Source organism: Propithecus coquereli, unplaced genomic scaffold (assembly GCF_000956105.1).
Source record: "Propithecus coquereli isolate 6110/MARCELLA unplaced genomic scaffold, Pcoq_1.0 Scaffold28, whole genome shotgun sequence".
NCBI lineage: Eukaryota > Metazoa > Chordata > Mammalia > Primates > Indriidae > Propithecus > Propithecus coquereli.
Window position 1 is genome coordinate 2,297,326 of NW_012148396.1, and position 20,260 is coordinate 2,317,585.

General features: G+C 41.8%; 1 protein-coding gene across 1 annotated transcript in view; it reads left to right on the forward strand.

Moving 5' to 3' along the window:
• Nucleotides 1-15,009: 15,009 nt before the first annotated feature.
• The window catches only part of TG (thyroglobulin), a 251,456-nt gene continuing 246,205 nt past the window's right edge, over nt 15,010-20,260 (forward strand). Inside the window, exons 1-4 of the mRNA XM_012648052.1 lie at nt 15,010-15,112; nt 16,027-16,135; nt 17,565-17,662; nt 19,277-19,480. Of these exons, the coding sequence (XP_012503506.1) occupies nt 15,046-15,112; nt 16,027-16,135; nt 17,565-17,662; nt 19,277-19,480 (478 nt within the window). The 5' untranslated portion in view covers nt 15,010-15,045. The remainder of the gene's footprint in view (nt 15,113-16,026; nt 16,136-17,564; nt 17,663-19,276; nt 19,481-20,260) is intronic.

Below are 20,260 nucleotides of genomic sequence, written 5' to 3' on the forward strand. Positions count from 1 at the left end.
TCAAAGAAGCTAATATTTAAAAAAAAATTAATGAGCAAGCTGCAGATGATAATGCATTATATGCCAAGGATCAATGAAGTAGAATATAATCTATACTAAAGGAATTGAATTGGCAGAATTTTTGAATAGTTGCTTACATGAAGCTCAAGATACCTGTAGAAAGAAATATAATGTATTTATATAGTTTTTAGTAGAAAGAGCCATGTTTATAAACCAGCATTTGGCCAAAAACAAAATTGTAAAGGCAATTTAAATTCTGGACGTTCTACAGGGTTGCTCTAAGAACTGTCTTCTCAGCAGTTGTTCCAGCTGCACAGAAATTTTGGGTTTTATAGAAATTTAAACTTTTATAGGATCATGAGCTGTTTCTTGGGTGATGAATGTCCTTAATCAGAAAACTGACAGTAGAAGTTGCAGTTCTGGAGAAAACAGTTGTGGAATTCTTACTTCATTATGAATGTATTTAAAAACAAACACCAAATAATTGGAATATATTGCAGGCATTTAGCTCATTAAAAACAAACTGGCTTGCAGAAGGGTCTGATGTGCCAAATGATGATGATACTGCTAGAAAGAGGATTTTAAATATTATGGGGAGTTCTCTCACTCCAAGTCTTATTACATAATGGCATCAGTCCATCTAAACCTATATATCACATATGTTATATATATCTCATATATATTGAATGGCAGTATTCAGGCTTCAACATACAGTTTGATCCTGAGTATGCTTGATGTTTGCCTTCAGAAAAAAAATTGTAAATAACCTCAGCTGGGATGAGGAGTGACAAAAATATCAAAATGATTGTGGCTATGGATTTTTTTAACTGCTAGTCGTGGAATACTGGAAAAGCTTCATTTCTGAAGATGAATTTTATTTTTAAAAAATATGTGCGCACTCAAAACTTTTAGCTTTGATCACAAATGGACAAATTTCTGAAACCAAAGGCAACTAAGTTGCTGTACTAGCTCTTGCTGGATTTTGAGCCTAGGTCCTACTGTCTGTCAGTGCTCATGTGAGTGGTATGCGCCCCCGTGCTGCCTACGCAGGTATGCGTCAGTGTGTATGCTTGTTTTAAACAAACACTCAACGTACACATGTACATAATCTACACATATTTATATCACACATATCTAGTTTTATTACTATAGTCTATATGAACTGGTGGTTAACATGAGATGTTACCTTTTAACAGACTGTTTTTAAAAATTAAAAATGTATGTACAGGTTTTGAAATTTTTTTAAAAAGGGTAAAAAAAGACTGTTAAGAGGAGGCTATTTGATGACATATAACACTTGAATATTTTATGCCTCATTCTGTTTGTCAGTTCTAGAGATCTGTATAAATGCATTTTAGAACTGATAGACAGTTAACTTGAACTTATCTTTGATAAAAATACATGCCACTGTACATTCAGATATTATTTAAATTTGCAAACACATTGTTCTATATGTAAGGGTACTGTATGTAAAACTCCTTATTAAAACTATTCCACATATCCTAAAATTTCAGCTTGCCTTTTTGCGGCCTTATATTTTCATGTAAAGTTAAAAGAATGTGCAAAACAGTCAAATTTTTATTGCCTTTTGAGATTCTCCAATTTGACAAATGTGCCAAAGATCAACAGACATAAAATATAGTCCTGTGTATTTACTTGTGATACTTTAACTGTGTGAAAGATCTCACTGATACATGAAAAGCTTTAGCAGAGTTGATATTGTGGGCTAGTTGCTTAAATTTGCATATTAAAGTAAAAAAATAGTGCCTGTATTTCATGTGTGGAGTAAATTTGCTAATGTCTATATTTCAAGATTGACACTCTTTCATTTGTGTTTTATAATAATGGCTCTAATATTTTCCCTGTCATGGCTAAATTCTAGGCTTTGAATTTATATCTTCTTTTTTTCAGATATGGAGCAAATAGCATCCTTAACCCATGAATAGTGGTGTTGCCTAGATTCTTGTCACATACACAGAAGATGCTTTGCACTCAATAGCATTCATCCTGTCAGTCCCTGGTGAACATGGTTAAATTAATGCACATTTGTTCTTGTAGTTTCTTAAAATTAGATTACTATATTTGTTAGCAGCCTGCAAATTGGAAGTTGCATTAATAAGTAGATTACTAAAATTTTTGCTCTGCTTTTATGTATATGAACTGTAAATCTGAATTTTTAAATTTAGATCTTTAAAATAAATCTATGTCAAATTATTTTATGCACATATCCATTTAATATAGAGTATATCAACAATTCGTTGAAGTCTTTCCTTCTTTAAGAGAGTAAATTAGTTTCTAGAAAGTCAATTCATTATGAGAAGTTTCAGATGAGATGATTTTCTTTTCTTTCAGTCTTACTTTAAAAATTTCAATATATATATATTTAAATAGAAGCAATAAACTAGAAGAGTGTTTCTTGAAAAGACAATGTTTTATTGGCCACCCAAACAAAATAGAATGTACATTGGTGGGAAGGGATCCCTCTTAGTATGTTACTGATAAATATAACTTGAACTTCCTCTTACTGATTTATGGTTCTACTGACTTCTTTTCAAATGTAAGAGTAATGTACTTTTTCCTTAAAGGAACTTGGTTATTCTTTTAATTTCAGGTAAAGCCCCTTCCCCGCACCCTCATCTTATTCCCACTGACTCACTTCTTTGATATTCCTATTTCACATGTTCAGATTGAAGCATACTATTCCCACTCCACAAACTGAATTTCCTGCCAACTTCACTGTCTCTTAATAATGTACCCTAAGAGCCAAGGCTTGAAACACTGAGTCATCTCTCGTATCCATTTCATCAAAATAGATGATGTTGTCTTCCTCCTTCTCAATCCCACTGGAAGTTTAATATTTTTCATAAAATAATGTCATGGAGATATTACCACTGGCCTCTGGAATTCTAACTTTGTCCCATTGGAGTCCATCAAAGTTGTCACTACCAGACTAGAGGATTTACACTTAGTGAGTGCCTGCTCTGTCTCAGTCATTGTACACGTTACCTGCAGTATCAAAAATTTGTTCATAAGATAGGTAAAGTGATTACTTTCCAGGTGAAGATGCTAAAGTTTAGAGACATTTGGAAACTTACCTTGAATAAGAAAATATAAGGAGCAGTTTCAGCATTCAAATCTCATACAAGTTCATGTTCTTTTCCTAGCATATGTGTTTCAACTGTTGTCATTTCAGTTTTCTGCTCTGAAACTTTTAGTGACTCCCTATTACACACTGTGTCAGGTTTGTGTGATCTGGATCTTTTGCAGTTTACATAATCAATTCTCAAATTCATTTAAATATAGCCTGTTACATGAATTATGCTTGTTTCCATCTCTTGCCTTTAGTTGTTGTCCTCTTCTGGAAAATTCTCCTTTGTTTCTTGTGTCTCTATAAACCCAGACAATCCTTCAAGCTTCAGTTTCTCTTCCTATGAGAAGCAATCCATTACTGAAGGACTTTTATGATATCCTGCATTGTAACAAGCTATAGAGGAACTACATCAGTGAATAATCATTTGGTAGAGCAGAACAGGCATTTACTTTGCAATCCTAGACTCAAGCTTTCACTCTGGAAATTTACTAGTGGTCTAATTTCTCTGAGCTTTAGTTTCCATTTCTATAAAATGGGAATAATACCTAACTTAGAACCTTTTTCTGAGAATTAAATGAAGCAAATAAGGTACCTAGATGTTATTAAATAAATTGAAAATTGAGTAGACATATTGAGGGTTGTCCATGTCCAGCGATTAAGTTAATAGGCTGGAATGGCTATGGAATTAATAAGACCAGTCTATAGGCTAATGGAAACACAGAAAACATTTTTCAATGAGATAGGTGCTATTAAAGAGTACAAGGCAAAAGAAAGGAAAGATAACTATAGACAGAGGGGCTTTGGGGAAATAGATAACGCATATTAAGTAGAACAGTGGTTGCCTGTTTATTGACTGTGACATCGCTACATGAATTTTGAAAAATCATGATCCACTCCTGGTACCTGTTGTCTTTGGGTAACCCTAAAAATAGAGCCAGAGACAAGACTTGAGTGCGCTTAGTTTATTTGAGAGACGATCCAAGGAAGTCAGAGTGAGGAGAAAGGAAAGGGAGGGAGGGAAAAAGCTATATAAATATGCATAATTGAGGACACTGCGATGAGCAATGGGGCTTTGATTCTTCCCCTTGAAGTGGAAGAATTTATACAATTTATTTATACAATAATCTGTATAATTTATACAATTGCAAAGGATGTGATTTCCAGTTTGTAAATGCTGACGTTAAAATTAACCAGTTACATCATTTTAAAATGTATACAATAGAATCTGAATATAGTTTTGCTGCTTGTCAACATCTGTTTTAAAAATAGATGAGCAAGCTCTTCTTTAACATTTAGAAATTTTACATATTTTATATTCTCTTTTCTGCCTTTCCCACAGAATGTTATAGTCTATACTTAAAGGCCTTTATCATCCTCTCATATTTTTGTCCACAAAAAAAGTGCATTGCAATTTTAAAGTTTATAGGCTTCTTAATAGAGTATCAAAACACACAAATCAAACACTATTATCACTGAATAGATAAATAGAAAAATCTACAATTATGGTTAAAGATTCAGCCCTCCTTTAGTGCTAATTGATAGAACAAGTAGACAAAATCACTAAGAATATAGAAGACTTGAACAAAAATGGGTACCCAACTTAATTGACATTTATGTAACATTCTATCCAAGAACAATTAACGTCTTTTCCAAGTGCATGTGGACCACTCAGAAAGATACTATACACTAGGCCATAAAATAAGTCTCAAATGTTAAATAATTGAAATCATGCATAATATGTTCTCTGACCACAATGGAATTAAACTGGGAATCAATGCCAGAAAGCTATCGGGAAAAATCCCAAAATGTTTGGAAATTAAACAACATAACTTCTAAATAATTTATGAGCCCAAGAAAAAGATTATAAGTAAAATTAGAAAATATTTTAAAATGAATGAATATGAAAACATGTTAAAGGGAAATTTATAGCTTTACATGCTTATATTTAAAAAGGGACACAATCACTCATACAAGATTTCATCTGAAGAAACTAGAAGAAAAAGCAAATTGAAACCAAATACGCAGGGCAGGAAGGAAATAATGATGTATGCTAAAACCAATGAAATACTAAATGGACAAACAATAGGAAAACATCAATATAAACCAAAAAGCTGGTTCTTTGAACAGAGCTAAAATTCATAAACTCCTAGGTAGACTGATCAAAAATTAGAGTGGAGGAGGGAACATTACAATGTATCCAACACATAATTTTTAGAAAGGAATATTATGACTACATTTCAATCAATTTAAAGCTTAGATGAAATGGAAACATTCCTCAAAGGGCACAAATTGCCAAAAATAAAAAAAAAGATTAAAGAAATTGAATTTATAATTAAAAATCTTTCTTCATAAACTTCAGGACTAAATGTAAATTCTATTATACATTTAAGGAAGAAATAAACTAAATTTTATGTAAACACTGGCAAAAAATAGAAAAGGACATTTAATATCTTATTTTTTGAGACCAACTTTGAACTCATGCCAAAACCAGAAAAAGACATCACAAGGAAAGAAAATTACAGACCAATTCATATTCCTCCTGAATATAGCCATAAAATCCTTAACAAAATATCAGCAGATCAAATCTAGCAACATATAGTAAGCATAATATATCAAGGTCAGGTTGAGTTTTCCCAGGAATATGAAGTTGGTTTAATATTTAAAAATGTAGCATACCAAATCCATAAAAATAAAAATTATATGTTAATTAAAAAGTATTTTACAGATTTATACATCCATTCATGGTTAAAAGTTATCAGAAAGCAAGGAATAGAAAAGAATTTACATAATTTTATGAAGGGTATCTGCCGAGAAACTTTATCTGACATCATAATGATAAAATCATATTTTCTTCCCTAAGACAAGCAATAAGGCAAGAATGATGTCCACTATCACCACTTCTGTCTAGCACTGAGTTCCTGTCAGTATAATATGTCACTGGACAATAAAGAAAGAAAAAAAATAAAAGGCACACCAATTGGAAAGGAAGAAGAAATATTGTCAGGTGACATGTATACGTAAAAAGTCTATGAAATCTACTAATACCAAAGTGCTACCAGAACTAATATTTCTATGCATTAGCAATGAGCAATTAGAAATTGGAAATTTTTTTAAAAAAATAGCATTTTCTATGGCATCAAAATATGAATACCTAGGGATAAAATTGAGAAAAAAATGTGCAACATGTATTCAAAAAACTACAAAACAATACTGAGAATAATTAAAGAAGACATAAATGAATCGAAAGATATACCAGGATCATGCATCAGAGGACTATGTGTTGCTCAAAAATCAGCTCCCAAAATTGACCTGCAAATATAATGCAATCCCAGTTAAAATCCCAGAAAGATTTTTGAAATAGTAATTATCATAATGCTTCTAAAATTCTTATATAAATGCATAGGACCTAGAATAGGCAAGGAAATTTTGAGCAAAACAAAGTTAGAGGTAATACAGTTCCTGATTTTGAGGCTTTTTATAAAGCAACGGTAATCAAGACAGTGTAGAAGTGTCATAAAGATAAGAGTTGTAGATCAATGGTACAGAATAGAGAATCCAGAAATACAGCTAAAAAATATGGTCATTTGAATGAAAGTTCTGCTGCTCTACATCCTTGTCAGCATTTGGAGGTGTCAGTGTTTGGGGTTTTAGACATTTAGGTGTGCAGTGGTATCTTATTTTAATTTGCATGTGGGTATCCAATTGCTCCAGCATCATTTGTTTGAAAGACTATCTTTATTTTTCCTTTGAAAGACCTAGATGCCTTTATTAAAAATCATTTAACCATAATTATGTCAGTTTATTTCTGCACTGTATATTCTTTTTCCATTAATCTAGACGTCTCTTCTTACGCATATATCCAACTGTCTTCATTACCATTGCTTTATAGTAAGGTTTGGAATCATGTAGCATAATTTTTCTAACTATGTTCTTCCTTCTTAAAATTGTTTTTGTCAATTCTAGGTTTTTCATACTGCCATAAAATTTTTAGGATCCAATTATCAACTTCTTTTAAAAGCTGCTGGGATTTTGACAGGAATTACACTGAATCTATAGATTAATTTCCATCTTAACAATATTGAATTTTCTGATCCATTAGCTTGGTGTATTCCTCCATTTGCTTAGAATTTATGAATTTTTTCTCAGCAGTTATTTTGTAATTTTCAGTGTTCAGATTTTGCACTTATTTTGTTAGATTTGTTTCTATTTTATTCTTGATTATATTTTAAATGGAATTGTTTTCTTAATTTTTCTTAATTTCATTTTCATATGTTTTATTACTAGAGTAGAGAAATAAAATTTTTTATTATTTGTATCCTGTGACATTACTAAAATCTCTCATTAGTCCTAGAATTTTTGCATATTCTCTAAGATTTTCTGTATACTATATTGTGTTTTCTATGAATAAAGGCATTTATTTCTTACCAATGTGTGTATCTTTTATTATTTCTCATTGCCTTATTGCACAGGCAAGAACATTCGGTACAATGTGAATAAAAGTGGTGAGAGTGGACATACTTGCCCTGTTCCCTTGGGGAAAGCATTCAGTCTTTCAACATTAAAGATGATGTTATTTGGAGGTTTTTGGTACGTGTCTTTTATTAGATTGAAGAAGTTATCTTCCATTCTTAGTTTGTTGACAGTTTTTTATTATGAATGGGTGTTGGAATTTGACAAATGATTTTTCTGTTTCTGTTGAGATGGTCATATAACTCTTGTATTTTTTTTTTCATTTGGTCTATTAAATTAATTTTTTGGAGGTTAAACCAACCTTGCATTCCCGGAATAGACACCCCCATGCCCCAGTCATGATGTATAATCCATTTTTTGTATTGCTGGATTTGACTTGCTAATACGTTGCTAAGAATTTTCATATCATTTTCATAGGGATATTTTTCTGTAGTTTTCTCAAAATATCTTTGTCTAGCTTTGGTACTTGGGTAATACTGGCTTCATTAAATGAATTGGGAAGTATTCTTTTTTACTCTAATTTCTGAAAGACTTTGTGTGAACTTAGCATTATTTCTTCCTTAAATGTTTGGTACAGCTCATCCATGAAGCCATTTGGGATTGGCCTTGTCACTTTGGGAAGATTTTATATTACTGATTCAATTTTTTTAATTGATACAGGTGATCAAATTTTCAATTTCTTCTTTGAGTTTGTTTTTGAAGTTTGTGTCTTTCTAGGAATTTGTCTATTTCATCTAGTTATCTAATTTGTTAGCATGATGGTTTTCATAATTGTCCCTTATGATTTTTTTTTAAATTTATGATCTGTATTGATGTCTCTTTTATTCTTGATTTTATAATTAGCTGCTTCTCCTTCCTTCCCTCTCTCCCTCTCTCCTTTCCCTCCTGTCTTCCCTTCCATCCTTCCTCTGTCTCTTCTTCCTCCACCCTGCCCCAAAACTCAGCAGTTTACCTAGAGCTTTGTCAATTTTGTAATTTTTTTCAAGAAATTAGCTGTTGTTTCATTTTAGTTTTTTGGTATTATCTTTTATGTTTCCTTCATTTCTGCTCTGATCTGAGTTTCCATTCTTCTTACTTTGAATTGTTTTGGTTTTTAGCTTCTTAAGGTAGAAATTATGATTACTGATTTTAGTTCTTTTTTAAATGTAGGTATTGAAAGCTATAAATTTCCCTATAGTCAGTGACTTATCTGTATACCATATATTTTGATATGTTATAGTTTCTATTTTCATTCAGTTTGAGATATTTTCCAATTTCCATTGCGATTTCTATATTGACCATGAATTATTTAGAAATGTTTAATTTCTGACTTCTGGTTCCAAAATGGCAGTGTAGAGGCAAGCTGGCTTCTCTCCTTTCCCACAAAAAATCAAAAACAAATATAAACTGCCCAAATCTTCTCAAGTCACAACCCAGAGCTCAAGTATAAGGATGAGACAGTTCCCAGGACCACAGAGAAGTGGAAAAACTACAAGCAGGTGGTAGGAGAACTGGACCTCCACATCCACGACATCTCTCCCTTCCCCTTCTGCCAGGCACCAACTCTGTGGAAAATGTCCCCTCAACTCCTGGTTCCTCCACTGGAAAAAGTAAAATTGATGTGGTCAACCAGCTTCCTCACCTTCTTGGGCTCCCTGGCAGGAGACCTATCCTTGCCTTATCCCGTGGGTATCATCTTGACTGTCTTAAAGGAGAAATATCTTAAAGGGCATGCAAAGACAAACAGGGGAGGCCAAACTGCAAACTCTAGTCTGGAAACTGTGCTGTGTATCTCGACCACAGGACACACCAAATAAAAGTGGCTATAAGCGGTACATTCTCCTGGTCGCCTTGACATGAGCCCATAGCCACTGCTGGGTTATTCCACACTGCTGGGATAATCACCTTGGGACCTCCCCTATCCAGGACAGGCAGTGCTCCCACCATCTACTGGAGCCAAGATGAACCTGGGCTTAAGGCGCCACCTAGAGCTGAGAAGGAAGCAGTGAGCTAACAGTAAAGATTCACTAAGCAAGTATATTTAATAAAAAGCAAAGCAAGCTGGACAGAGAAAACTGGAAATAAGTAATCCTTCAATGCAAAGACATAGATAGACGAAGTCTGTCTGGAAAGTATCCAGCCATTGTTAACATAATGAGAACAGTTTGCATGACATCGATGCAACCTGGCAGCCAAGGAGAGTGGACTGGACTGCGCATGCGAGAACAATGAGGCCTTCACTGCGCTAGTCAGTGGAGCGCTAGGCGCTGTTGAGTGAGCATGTGCTGTGTGGCCGTCGCATTCAAAATGGCTGAGCGAGTAGAGCAATGAATCTGTATCAGGTTTTGCATTAAGCTTGAACATTCCTCTGTGGAAACTATTCGGATGATTCAGAAGGCTTTGGGGGAAAATGCAGTGAGTGTGGCACAAGTAAAAGTGTGGCACAAATGCTTCAAAGATGGTTGACAATCTGTTGAAAGTGATCCACGTTCTGGAAGGATGCAACAAGCAGAACACCTGAGAATGTTGAACATCTAAGGATTAGGTTAAGAGATGCTGGGACAACGGTGTGAGGTTCCAAGGTGCCTACTTTGAAGGGGATTAAGGTGTCATTGTCCTATGGACAATGTTTCTTGTATCTTGTATCTTCTTCAATAAATGTGTCTATTTTTCATATTACATGGCTGGATACTTTCCGGACAGACCTCACATATCCACAAGAAACATCAGCAAACAGGGAACCGTGTCCTCTCTAAGAGGACAAAACAAAAAGCCCCAGATTGACCCTAATGAGATGGCAATTTGTTAGTTCTCTAGCCAAGCACTCAAAATAGCAGTTTTAGGGAAACTCAGTGATCTCCAAGATAACACAGAAAAGCAATTCAGAAATTTATCAAAGAAATTCGACAAAGAGATCAAAATAATCATTTAAAAAATCAAACAAATCTTGGAACTGAGAAGCATGTTTGCTGAACTGAGAAACTCTTTGGAGCCTCTCAACAGCAGAATGAACCAAACAGAGGATAGAATGAATGAGCTCGAAGACTGGCTATGTGAAAATACACAATCAGGGGGAAAAAAATGAAAAAAGAATGAAAAGGAATGAAGGCCACTTATAAGATATAGAAAATTACCTCAGAAGACCAAATATAAGAATTATTGGTGTTCAAGAGGGAGGTGAGCAAAAGCAAGGGGTAGAAAACTTATTCAAAGAAATAACAGAAAACTTCTCAAAACTTGAGAAAGTTATAAATATCTGAGTACTGGAAGGTCTTTGAGCACCAAGCAGATTCGACCCAAATAAAACTATCCCAAAGCATTTAATAATCAAACTTTCCAAGGTCAAGAACAAAGAGAAGATCCTAAAAGCAGCAAGAAGTAAGAAGCAAATAACATGAAAAGGATCTCCAATTCATCTGGCAACAGACTTTTTAACAGAAACCCTACAACCAGGAGGAAATGGAATGATGACATTCTCAAAGTACCCAAAGGAAAAATATGACAACCGAAGAGGACAGAGGAGAGGAGATGCAGCTCAGGTGTAGATTATAGAGGTGCTGGAGCCTGCCGGGGACCTCATGGAGGAAAATTGTGAAGCAGAGAAGGAAGAAGGTAAAGGAAAAAGGATGTCGGTGAGGATCAAACCCAGAGAGGCTCGGAGCCCAGTGAAGGGATAAGGATGGATCCCTCTGTCCCTCCCATGCACCTTTGATGACCAGTGGGCTACCAAGCTTCTTGGAGACTTTTCCACCCCCATGAGTCCGGTCATGGCAGCAAACACAGACTAGTGATCCCAGAGCTTGTACATTCTGTGCGAGGTTCCCCTCCAAGGACAAGGGGACTCACGACCATATCATCCCTCTGACCCTGAGGTTGCTAATCAGTCTGCCTTCTCTCCATCTTGCAGTGTCTTCTTGGGTTTGTTTTACATACAGTGTCCACAGTTTTAACTATACTTAGTAGGAGGGATAGCGACAAGTATTTTTACTCCATCTTTCTGGGCAGGGAAATCAAGTACCAGAAATTTTTATTATTGCCCTGGCAACCCAGGAGAAGGAGGAATATAGCTTTGGGTCACTGTATATGTGGGAGAGGGGGAGAAGCTGTCCACAGCAGTAGCTTGGGATGCAGCAACATGGTGGCAGGCTGGAAATGGGGAGAAGTCGCTGGTAAGCAGTTCCCCTTGTGGCAGGTGATAGCTGATGAATGAGTTGGAAACAATGGTGTCTGATGTTTCATTTGAAGCAATTTCCTTCTCTGTCTTCCAGTTACTCTGCATTTCCTCCTAAATCTTTAGTAAGCACTGATTGTACACAGCACCCTAGTAGCACAGAATGAGGGAGATGAAGGAGAAGGTTATGCAGTTGTGTCTGGGGCCAAGAAGAGTGAGAGAGGTGGTGAGGCCAATGATGAAGGGCCTGCCAGAGTGATGGAGGCCTGAGCCGTTAGCATCTGCTGAAGACCAAGCAGGACATTGCCAGGTAGAGTCACTGCAGGAGCCTGCATGTTCTCAGAGCTCAGTGGAGAGGCAGTGAAAGCAGGGACAAGTAGCTGAGTCATTATGAGAAAGAGAGTTTTGTGGTGGAGGAGGCGACAACTTGGCTTGGTTTACTCAAAGCTCACTGCTCTGTTGCTGGAGTGAAGAGAAGCACCTCTCCTCTTGCGTGTGGAGGGAAGCTATTTGCATAGATTCCAAAAGAAGCTCGTGCAGTTCCGGCCCACTGAGTGCTCTTGCTCCCACACACTCCTGACTCCTTGCTCTTCTCCAGGTGGGGTCTGAAGTGGAGTCAGGTCATGGGCCTGCCGTTCTTCTCCCTCCAAGTGCTCTTCACTCCAGCAATACCCTACCCTGCTTCATGGATCCTGAGCTCAGAGCTCCTAAAGCATCAAACCCAATGGAGCAGAGATGCTCTCAGCATGGGCCTGGGCGGTTGCTTCCCGGGGGCCAGGCCAGCAAGAATGACTCAGCTCACCAGCCAACCTATGCAAGCTGAGTGCATGCATTTGGGGGCAATGGGAAGCATAGAGAGTGGGATTTGTGATAAACCTCTAACCATGTTCCATTTTTTCTAAGACTTGTTTGCTTTGGAAACCTAGAAATGGAGAAACAACAGGGGGCTGCACCATGCTATGCTTATTATATTCCTGGAGTGGAGAGGCTGCTGCTGGGTTTCCACAGCATGGGGTGGCCTTGGTCCACGCAGCAGGGCAGCAGGCAGGCAGGGGGAGTTCTTCCTTTGTGCCTCCTTTTACAGTCAATGCCAGCGCATCTCCCCAAATCATCGTTGCTAACATCTAAGTCTTAATCTAAGTTGTTATCTCCTACTCCCCAGGGTGAACTGATCTCTCTGCCCATGGAGCCTGTGGAGCACCTGTAGGGTGAATCTCCATCCCCGCAGTGCGGGCTGTGTTCCAGAGGACTGTCCCCGCAGCTGGTGAAGCAGCCCCAGGGAGGGTCAGTGGGGAGGGAGGCTGCTGTGGTTGGCTAGGCCAGAGTGGGGGGCCTGGAGGAGGTGGGAGGGGCAGACCCAAGAAATGAGCATGAGCGGACTGAGTGGGGAGCTAGGAGGTGCTCAGGGCTGCTGGCACAGAGACAGCCGAATGTCATCGTCAAGAGAAGTGTGGACGAGCTTGGTTTGGGACGTGTTGAATTCGAAATGTCCTCAGCATGATCCTGAGCTCCACAAAGACGTCTGGCTGAAGACTGAGCTAGAGAGAGATTTGTGATGCAGCAAGGGTGTGCAGAGCAGAGGTTCTTGCCTGGCTTTAATCCCACACCCTGGCACTTAAAATGACTATTGTGTTTTACTTTCATAGTTTGTATCATGAAATTGATAATGATGACAGTAGCTGTTACTGGCTGAGTTATGTCCCTCCAAAATTCATATATTGATTTCCTACTCCCAGTACTCAGACGTGTTTGTATTTGGAGAAAGGCTCTTTAAAGAAGTAATTAAGCTAAAATGAGTTCATTAGGGTGGGCCCTAATCCCATAGGACTGGTGTCCTTATTAGAAGAGGAAATTGAGACACGGACACACAGAGAGGAAAGACCGTGTGAGGACACGGGGGGGAGACGGACGTCAACAAGACAAGGAGTGAGGCCTCCGAAGACACCAGCCCTGCACACACGTGGATCTCAGGCTTCCGCCTCCAGAACGGTGAGCAATAAATTTCTGTCGTTCCAGTCCCCAGTCTGTGGCACTTTGTGATGGCAGCCGGAGCAGACTGATGCAGTAGCCAATACTGGATACCTACTATATGTCAAATAATGTTTTAAGCACTTTACATATTTCAACACGTTGAATAGTCCCAGCAACCCCATTCGTAGTAGGTGGTACAGTCCATTGTGTGACAGCTGTACTGGTGCCTTCGGCTCCCCCAGGAGGGGCGCGCACCCCACCTCCCAGCCTGTCCTCCTGCCCTCCCTTCTCCCTGAGGCAGTAATCCTCCAGGTTCTTAGGTGTCCCCCTCCCCGTCCCACGCTCAGCAACATGTCCTGGTTGTCTGCAAGACCCTCCCCCACCTGTTACTAGCCACTGCCCTGCGGGGTTGTTCTTCTGTACGCTTGTCATTACCTGCCACGATGCAACTGGCAAAATAAAGTCAGTAATGATAGTCACTGCTAGCATGCAATGGGCAGGTACTCTCCAATGTCTCCTTTGTTCTCCTACAGCCACCCTAATGAGCAGGGACACATTGTCCTTCTCTTTGTAACTTTGCCTTTTAGAGAGAGAGGCTGGGGGTCAGGGAGACTAGGTGAGATTTCCCAGGTCACACAGGAACAGGAGTGAAGGACGGAAGCCAGGTTTGCTAGGAGAAACTGCACTGCTCTGCAGGCTTTCTGTGGAAGGCACGGTGCCTGTTCTCTGTGGATTGGCAAAGTCTGAGGTCCTGGACAGAAAGGAAAGGAATATAAATATGAGAATGAATGTTTGTGCGTGTATTTGGCTTTTATCGCTAAAATTCTTATTTTGTATATTAATGAAGGCAGGATTTTGCCTGTTTTGTTCTCTGCCATATCCTCATTGTCTAAAATAGGTACCTACTACTGTTGAGCTCTAAAAAAAATATTGGAGAAAGGAAGGAAGGAAGAAAAGAAAGGAAGAAAGGAAGGGAGGGAGGCACTGAGGGAAGGAGGGAGGGAGGAAGCAAAGAGGAAGGGATTGCTCTTCTCCCACAGTGGGCCCAAGCCTGTCAGCCCCAAAGCTATAGAGCTTTGACCTTTGCCTATAAAGAATTTGAAGCCACCCACCCAATGCTCCCCACAGTCCGGACAAGGTTCTCTGGCCCCACTGGCCACATGAGTGTCCTCAGAGGGAGCAGACGTAGGTGGAGGGAACTCCTTGTGACCAGCAGAGAAAACAGGGTGGGGCACAGCCTCACCAAGTGCCCGTGGGTTGGGGGAGAGCCAGTGCCAGCAGCAGCTCTATAAAGGCTCCCTGGCTGGAGCATCGCAGGAGGGCAGTGGTTTCTACCCCTGCATCCCAAGAAGGGGCCAGGAAAATGGCCCTGGTCCTGTGGCTCTTCAGCCTGCTGGGCTCAGCCTGCTTGGTGTCTGCCAACATCTTTGGTGAGTTCTGAGGCCATGGAGTCAGGGGTGGGGAGGGAGCTCCAGTGTCAGCCAGGCTCTGCCCCAGGACCTCTGAACATGTGTGATTTAATTTGATCCCCCAAATGCCCAGATGTTTGGTTATTTGCTCTTCCCTCTTCAGATGAAGAGACAGAGGCTCAGGGAGGTGAACTGAATTGCCTGAGGTCACAGAGCTAGTGGTTGGTGGAGCAGAGATGGGAAACTTGATCTTCCTAATTCAATCCTAGCTCCCCTCACCCCAGCCTGTTAGTGGGTTTTGGTATTGACCATGGCTTTTTATCCTCCTAGCTATCCCAAAGTCTATGTCATCTATGCAAGGTATTTAAGAAGTAGCTAGCAGGTAGAAGAAAAAATAAACCTACCTGTGCAGTGAAATAGACCTAAGTTCTATCCTGGGCTTAGCCCCTTACGTATGTGACTTTTGGCAAAGTGCCAAGCTTCAGTTTCTTCATTCAAAAGGAAGCAAACAAAACTTACTTCATGATGCGGTTGTGATTTCTGAGTAAGATCTTGCATGTTATATGGGTTTTCCATGTCCTTAGGGTGTTCTGACCTAATCCAATAGCACATGGGGAGTGGGCGATTTGCAGTCCCGGGGTTGGATTTGAAATCCTTTCCTTGCCAGCTGTGTGACCTTGGGCAGTTACTTTCACTACCTGAGTCTTGATGCCATGTGAGTGACATGGAAATATTACCTGTCACCTCTCGGGGGAGTGCTGAGCATTACATGAGCTAAGGTCACACTTGGAGAAGCACACCTGGCTGCCAAGTGCAAGTTGGGCTGTGACAGGTAATGAGGATGCTGCTGGAAAGGCATCTGTGACCACGAGAGCCGGTCCCTGCCACTGGGGCCCAGGCCACACTCTCCTCTGATGAGCCGCTCCCTTCCCCAGAGTACCAGGTGGATGCCCAGCCACTTCGTCCCTGCGAGCTGCAGAGGGAAAGGGCCTTTCTGAAGCAAGCGGACTACGTGCCCCAGTGCTCCGAGGATGGCAGCTTCCAGTAAGTCTGGCTTCACAGTGGACTCTCAGGGGCCTCAGGTGCCCTACGGGGACAGACTCTCAAGGTCCTAGGGTGCCTTCTCCCTTCTAACCGAGCTAGCCCTTTGAACCCCTCTGTGCACACGAGACCTGGCCGCTGTCACTTGGAGGTGCCCCCTCTCAGTTCCCCAGGCTAGTGAGCACTGGACGATCTGCCCGAGCCAGCCCCAAGCCATACTTCATCCTGCCCTGCCCACTGCCCACTGCCCTTCCTTCTTTTCCTGCCAACACTGTCACTGTGACTGTGATTGCTTTAATAAAAGGTGTCTGTGGTGGGGGAGAGGTCAAATGGTCTGTGCGTTGGCACCTCCACTCCCCTTAATATCCTCTTGAGAAGTTGGGGTGGAGGGAGGCAGAGGCTGTCCGCGGCCTTTCCGGTCTGCCGCCTCCCACCCTGCCCAGGCCAGCTCTCTGGGCTGGGCTGCTGTTTCCTCAGTGAGCTCCTCTCTGAAAGGGGTTTCTCAGCTGCCCTAACACAAACTGGGGTCCTGAGACTCTCTGCAGAAAGTGTGGTGATAATCTGAACAACTCTTTCCTATAAATAGATAGGAATCCTTGATAATGTGCCTTCAATGGAAATTTCCACGGCTATTCCAGGGGGAACTCTGTCTTTATGACTGTTCTGGGAAACATCCGAAAAACACCCCCAACCCACCCCGCCATCTTATATACACTCTTAATATGCCCGACCTCCCAAGAGCACAAGGAGATGCTGCTAGTCCAGTCCCTGCTTGGATCTCTGGGGATTCAGGAGTAGCAAGGAAGGAGCTAAGGAGGGTGTCTCACTTTCGCCAGCCTTATTGAGGTTCCTAGTCTCATGTCTTTCATTCCTGCCACTTGCAATGTCAAGCCTGCCCAGCCCTCAGGAGGCCTTGCATTTGCTGTTCCCTTTACCCGGAACCCCTTTTACCTTCTTACACCCGCTGACCATCCGCAGGTCTCAGTGCAGCCATCACTTCCCCTGGGGAACAACTCCACGGCCTGGTCTGATCCACGCCCACGTGCCTCCCAATATAACCTGCTGCCCATGACCTCGCTGGGTCCCCACACCCTGTCCTCATAATCAGGGCACTGCCTTTACCCTCTGCAGCCTCATAACCACCAAGGGCACTCGGTAGATGTGGCTGAAGCTGTGTGTTCCAGGTGGGGTACTTGCTTCGGGGCTGGCAGGCTGGGTGGCCGAGGCGGGAGTAGGTGCAGCTGTCAGCCAGGCAGGAAAATATTGTCCTTCCTTTCTAGGTCAGCCGCCCCCTCCACCCCGCTCTCTCCCCAGTTTAAATGAGCTAAAGCTTAGAAGAATGGAAAGGAAGAAGGAAGGTGACCTGGGCTGGAGCCAGGGTGTGGCTTTGGGAACCCATCACAGTGTCACCTGGTGTGTCTTTCCTCCTCAGGACTGTCCAGTGCCAGAACGACGGCCGCTCCTGCTGGTGCGTGGGTGCTGACGGCACGGAGGTCCCGGGCAGCAGGCGGCCTGGACGGCCAATGGCTTGTAAGTGTGAAGGGGGCACCAGGTGGGACAGGAGGGGCCTTGCTAGGATGACTCATCAGGAAATGAGCACTGGGCATGGGTGGGTGACAGTCAAGTCTCCCCTGGGTGGCTGGCTTCTCCTCTTTGAATGAGAATGGTCCTTGAACACCAAGCAAGGCCCTATTTCCTACAGGACCTCTGGCAAAATCAAATGAGACAATAGTTATTTGTTCAGCAAGTAGCTACCGAGTCCCTCCCATGTGCCAGGCACTGTGCCTGGTGCTGAGAAAACAGTGGTGAATAGACATTAGAGTCCCCTGAAATCAGACAATGGCCATGGAAACAGGAAGTGCTTTCTCACCTGTAGTGCGAGGACTTTCTAACATTTGGGACTTGGGTAAAACTATCCAGTTACGATAATTATCATGGTGAGTAGTCAAAGGAACACAGTCCCCATTTAAAGCATGACATAACCCTAAAACAAAGGTCAACTTAAGCCAATCACCTTAAAATGATGAAATTGAGCCTAAAAACCAAAGCTATCCTTTACTGGGTAAAAGCTCAGTTTTGGGCACTGGTTTTATGTGGCCGGCGTGGCTGTCAAGGGGTCAGGCTGGCTCTCCACACTCTCCTGCTGCATGGATGTGGCTGTCACGCACCCTCACTGGGCTACTGTTCCTCCTCTGTGACATGAGTGTAGGATCTGCCTCACGGTGATGTTGTGAGGATTCAAAGCCCATGTCAACACCAGGCAGATGGTAGGTACTCAACAGGCGCAATCGTTGTTAACGCCTTAGTTCTTTGCGTTGCTATAAAGGAATGCCTGAGGCTTAGAAATTCATAAGAAGAAGAGATGTACTTGGCTCACGGCTCTGCGGGCTGCAGGAGAAGTCATGCACAAGCAGCTGCTCCTGGCGGGGGACTCAGGCTGCTTCCACGGACGGAGGAAGGCGAAGGGGAGCTGGTGTGTGCACATCACACGAAGGGAGAGGAAGCAAGAGAGACAGGGAGAGCTGCCAGGCTCTTTCTAACAACCACCTGTCCTGGGAGCTGATAGAGACCTCACTAGCCCCCGAAGGAGGGCATCAATCTATTCATGAAGGATCCGTCCCCATGACCCAAACACCTCTCACTAGAGTTCACCTCCAACATTGGGGATCAAATTTTAATATGAGACTGGGGGGGACGCATATCCAAACTATGGTGGTCCACATCCCTAACTCTCGCGCACCGGGAAGCAGGCAGCAGTATTTCGACTCTGCAGGGAAGGAGAGTGGGGCGCGTAGTGCAGCAGCTTCCCCAGGGTCATGCAGTGAGCACGTGGAAAAGTCTGGATACAGACAAGCTCTGGGAAGGCCTGGACTCTGTTCCCACCTCCCCTCTGCAGCGCCAGGGCTGTGGGGTGTATGGCTGAGTGACGTGGCACAGTGACATCTGCCCTTCTCTCACTCAGTCCACGAGATGCTAGAACAGTCTGAACGCAAGGCCTGAGACTGCCACCAACTCACTGAGTGTCTTCGGGCTGGTCCTTTCCCTCTCAGCTGTGTCCCTTGCGAGGGAGCACGAGTCTCCATCGGTTCAGCCCCCTGGAAGTTTCCCAGCAGCACCACCTGACACTGCTCTTTGTACCCGCAGGTCTGTCCTTTTGTCAGCTGCAGAAACAGCAGATCTTGTTGAGTGGCTACCTTAACAGCACGGCCACATCCTACCTCCCTCAGTGCCGGGACTCGGGGGAGTACACACCCGTCCAGTGCGACGTGCGGCGGGAGCAGTGCTGGTGTGTGGACGCGGAGGGCTTGGAGGTGTACGGGACCCGCCAGCGGGGCAGGCCGAGGCGATGTGAGTCCACTGAGCACCTGCCCCGGCGGGGGGGCAGCTTTCCTCACTGTAAACCAAAACGTTCAGGGCCCCTGACAACATGGGCAGAGAGCTTGGCCCCTCGATGGGGAAAATGAAAGCGTTATGATAGCAGGTTTCATTACTTCTAATATTTCCATTTGGTAGACAATCCACATGCCCTGGCTGATCATCGGATGCATAAGCAGGATTTAAATGAGCATTTGCAAGTCTCCTGTTACAGACCTTAGTCACTGTTTGGGCCTCTAACTATGTGATGGTGGTCCCATAGGATTTACAGGAAGCTGAAAAATTCCTATGGCCTAGTGATGTCTTGATGATCCTGACCTGTGTCGGCCAACACGGGAGTGTGTGTTTGGGTCTTAGTTTTTAACAAAAAAGTTTAAAAAGTAAATAAATAGAAAATCTAAAAATAGAAAAAAGCTTGTAAAATAAGGATATAAAGTATTTTTGTACAGCTATAAAATGTGTTTACGTTTTAAGCTAAGTGTTATTATAAAAGAGTCAAAAAGTTAAAATTTAAAGTTTATAAGGTAAAAAAAGTTACAGTAAGCTAAGGTTAATTTATTATTGAAGAAAAAAAAATTATACAGTAATGCCCTAGGTCTCACATTCTCTCAACACTCACTCACTGACTCATCCAGAACAACTTCCGGTCCTGTGAGCTCCAGTCCTGGTAAGTGCCCTATACAGGTATACCTTTTTTTAAATGTTTTCTACTATATATTTTTACTGTACTTTTCTGTGTTGAGGTATGTTTAG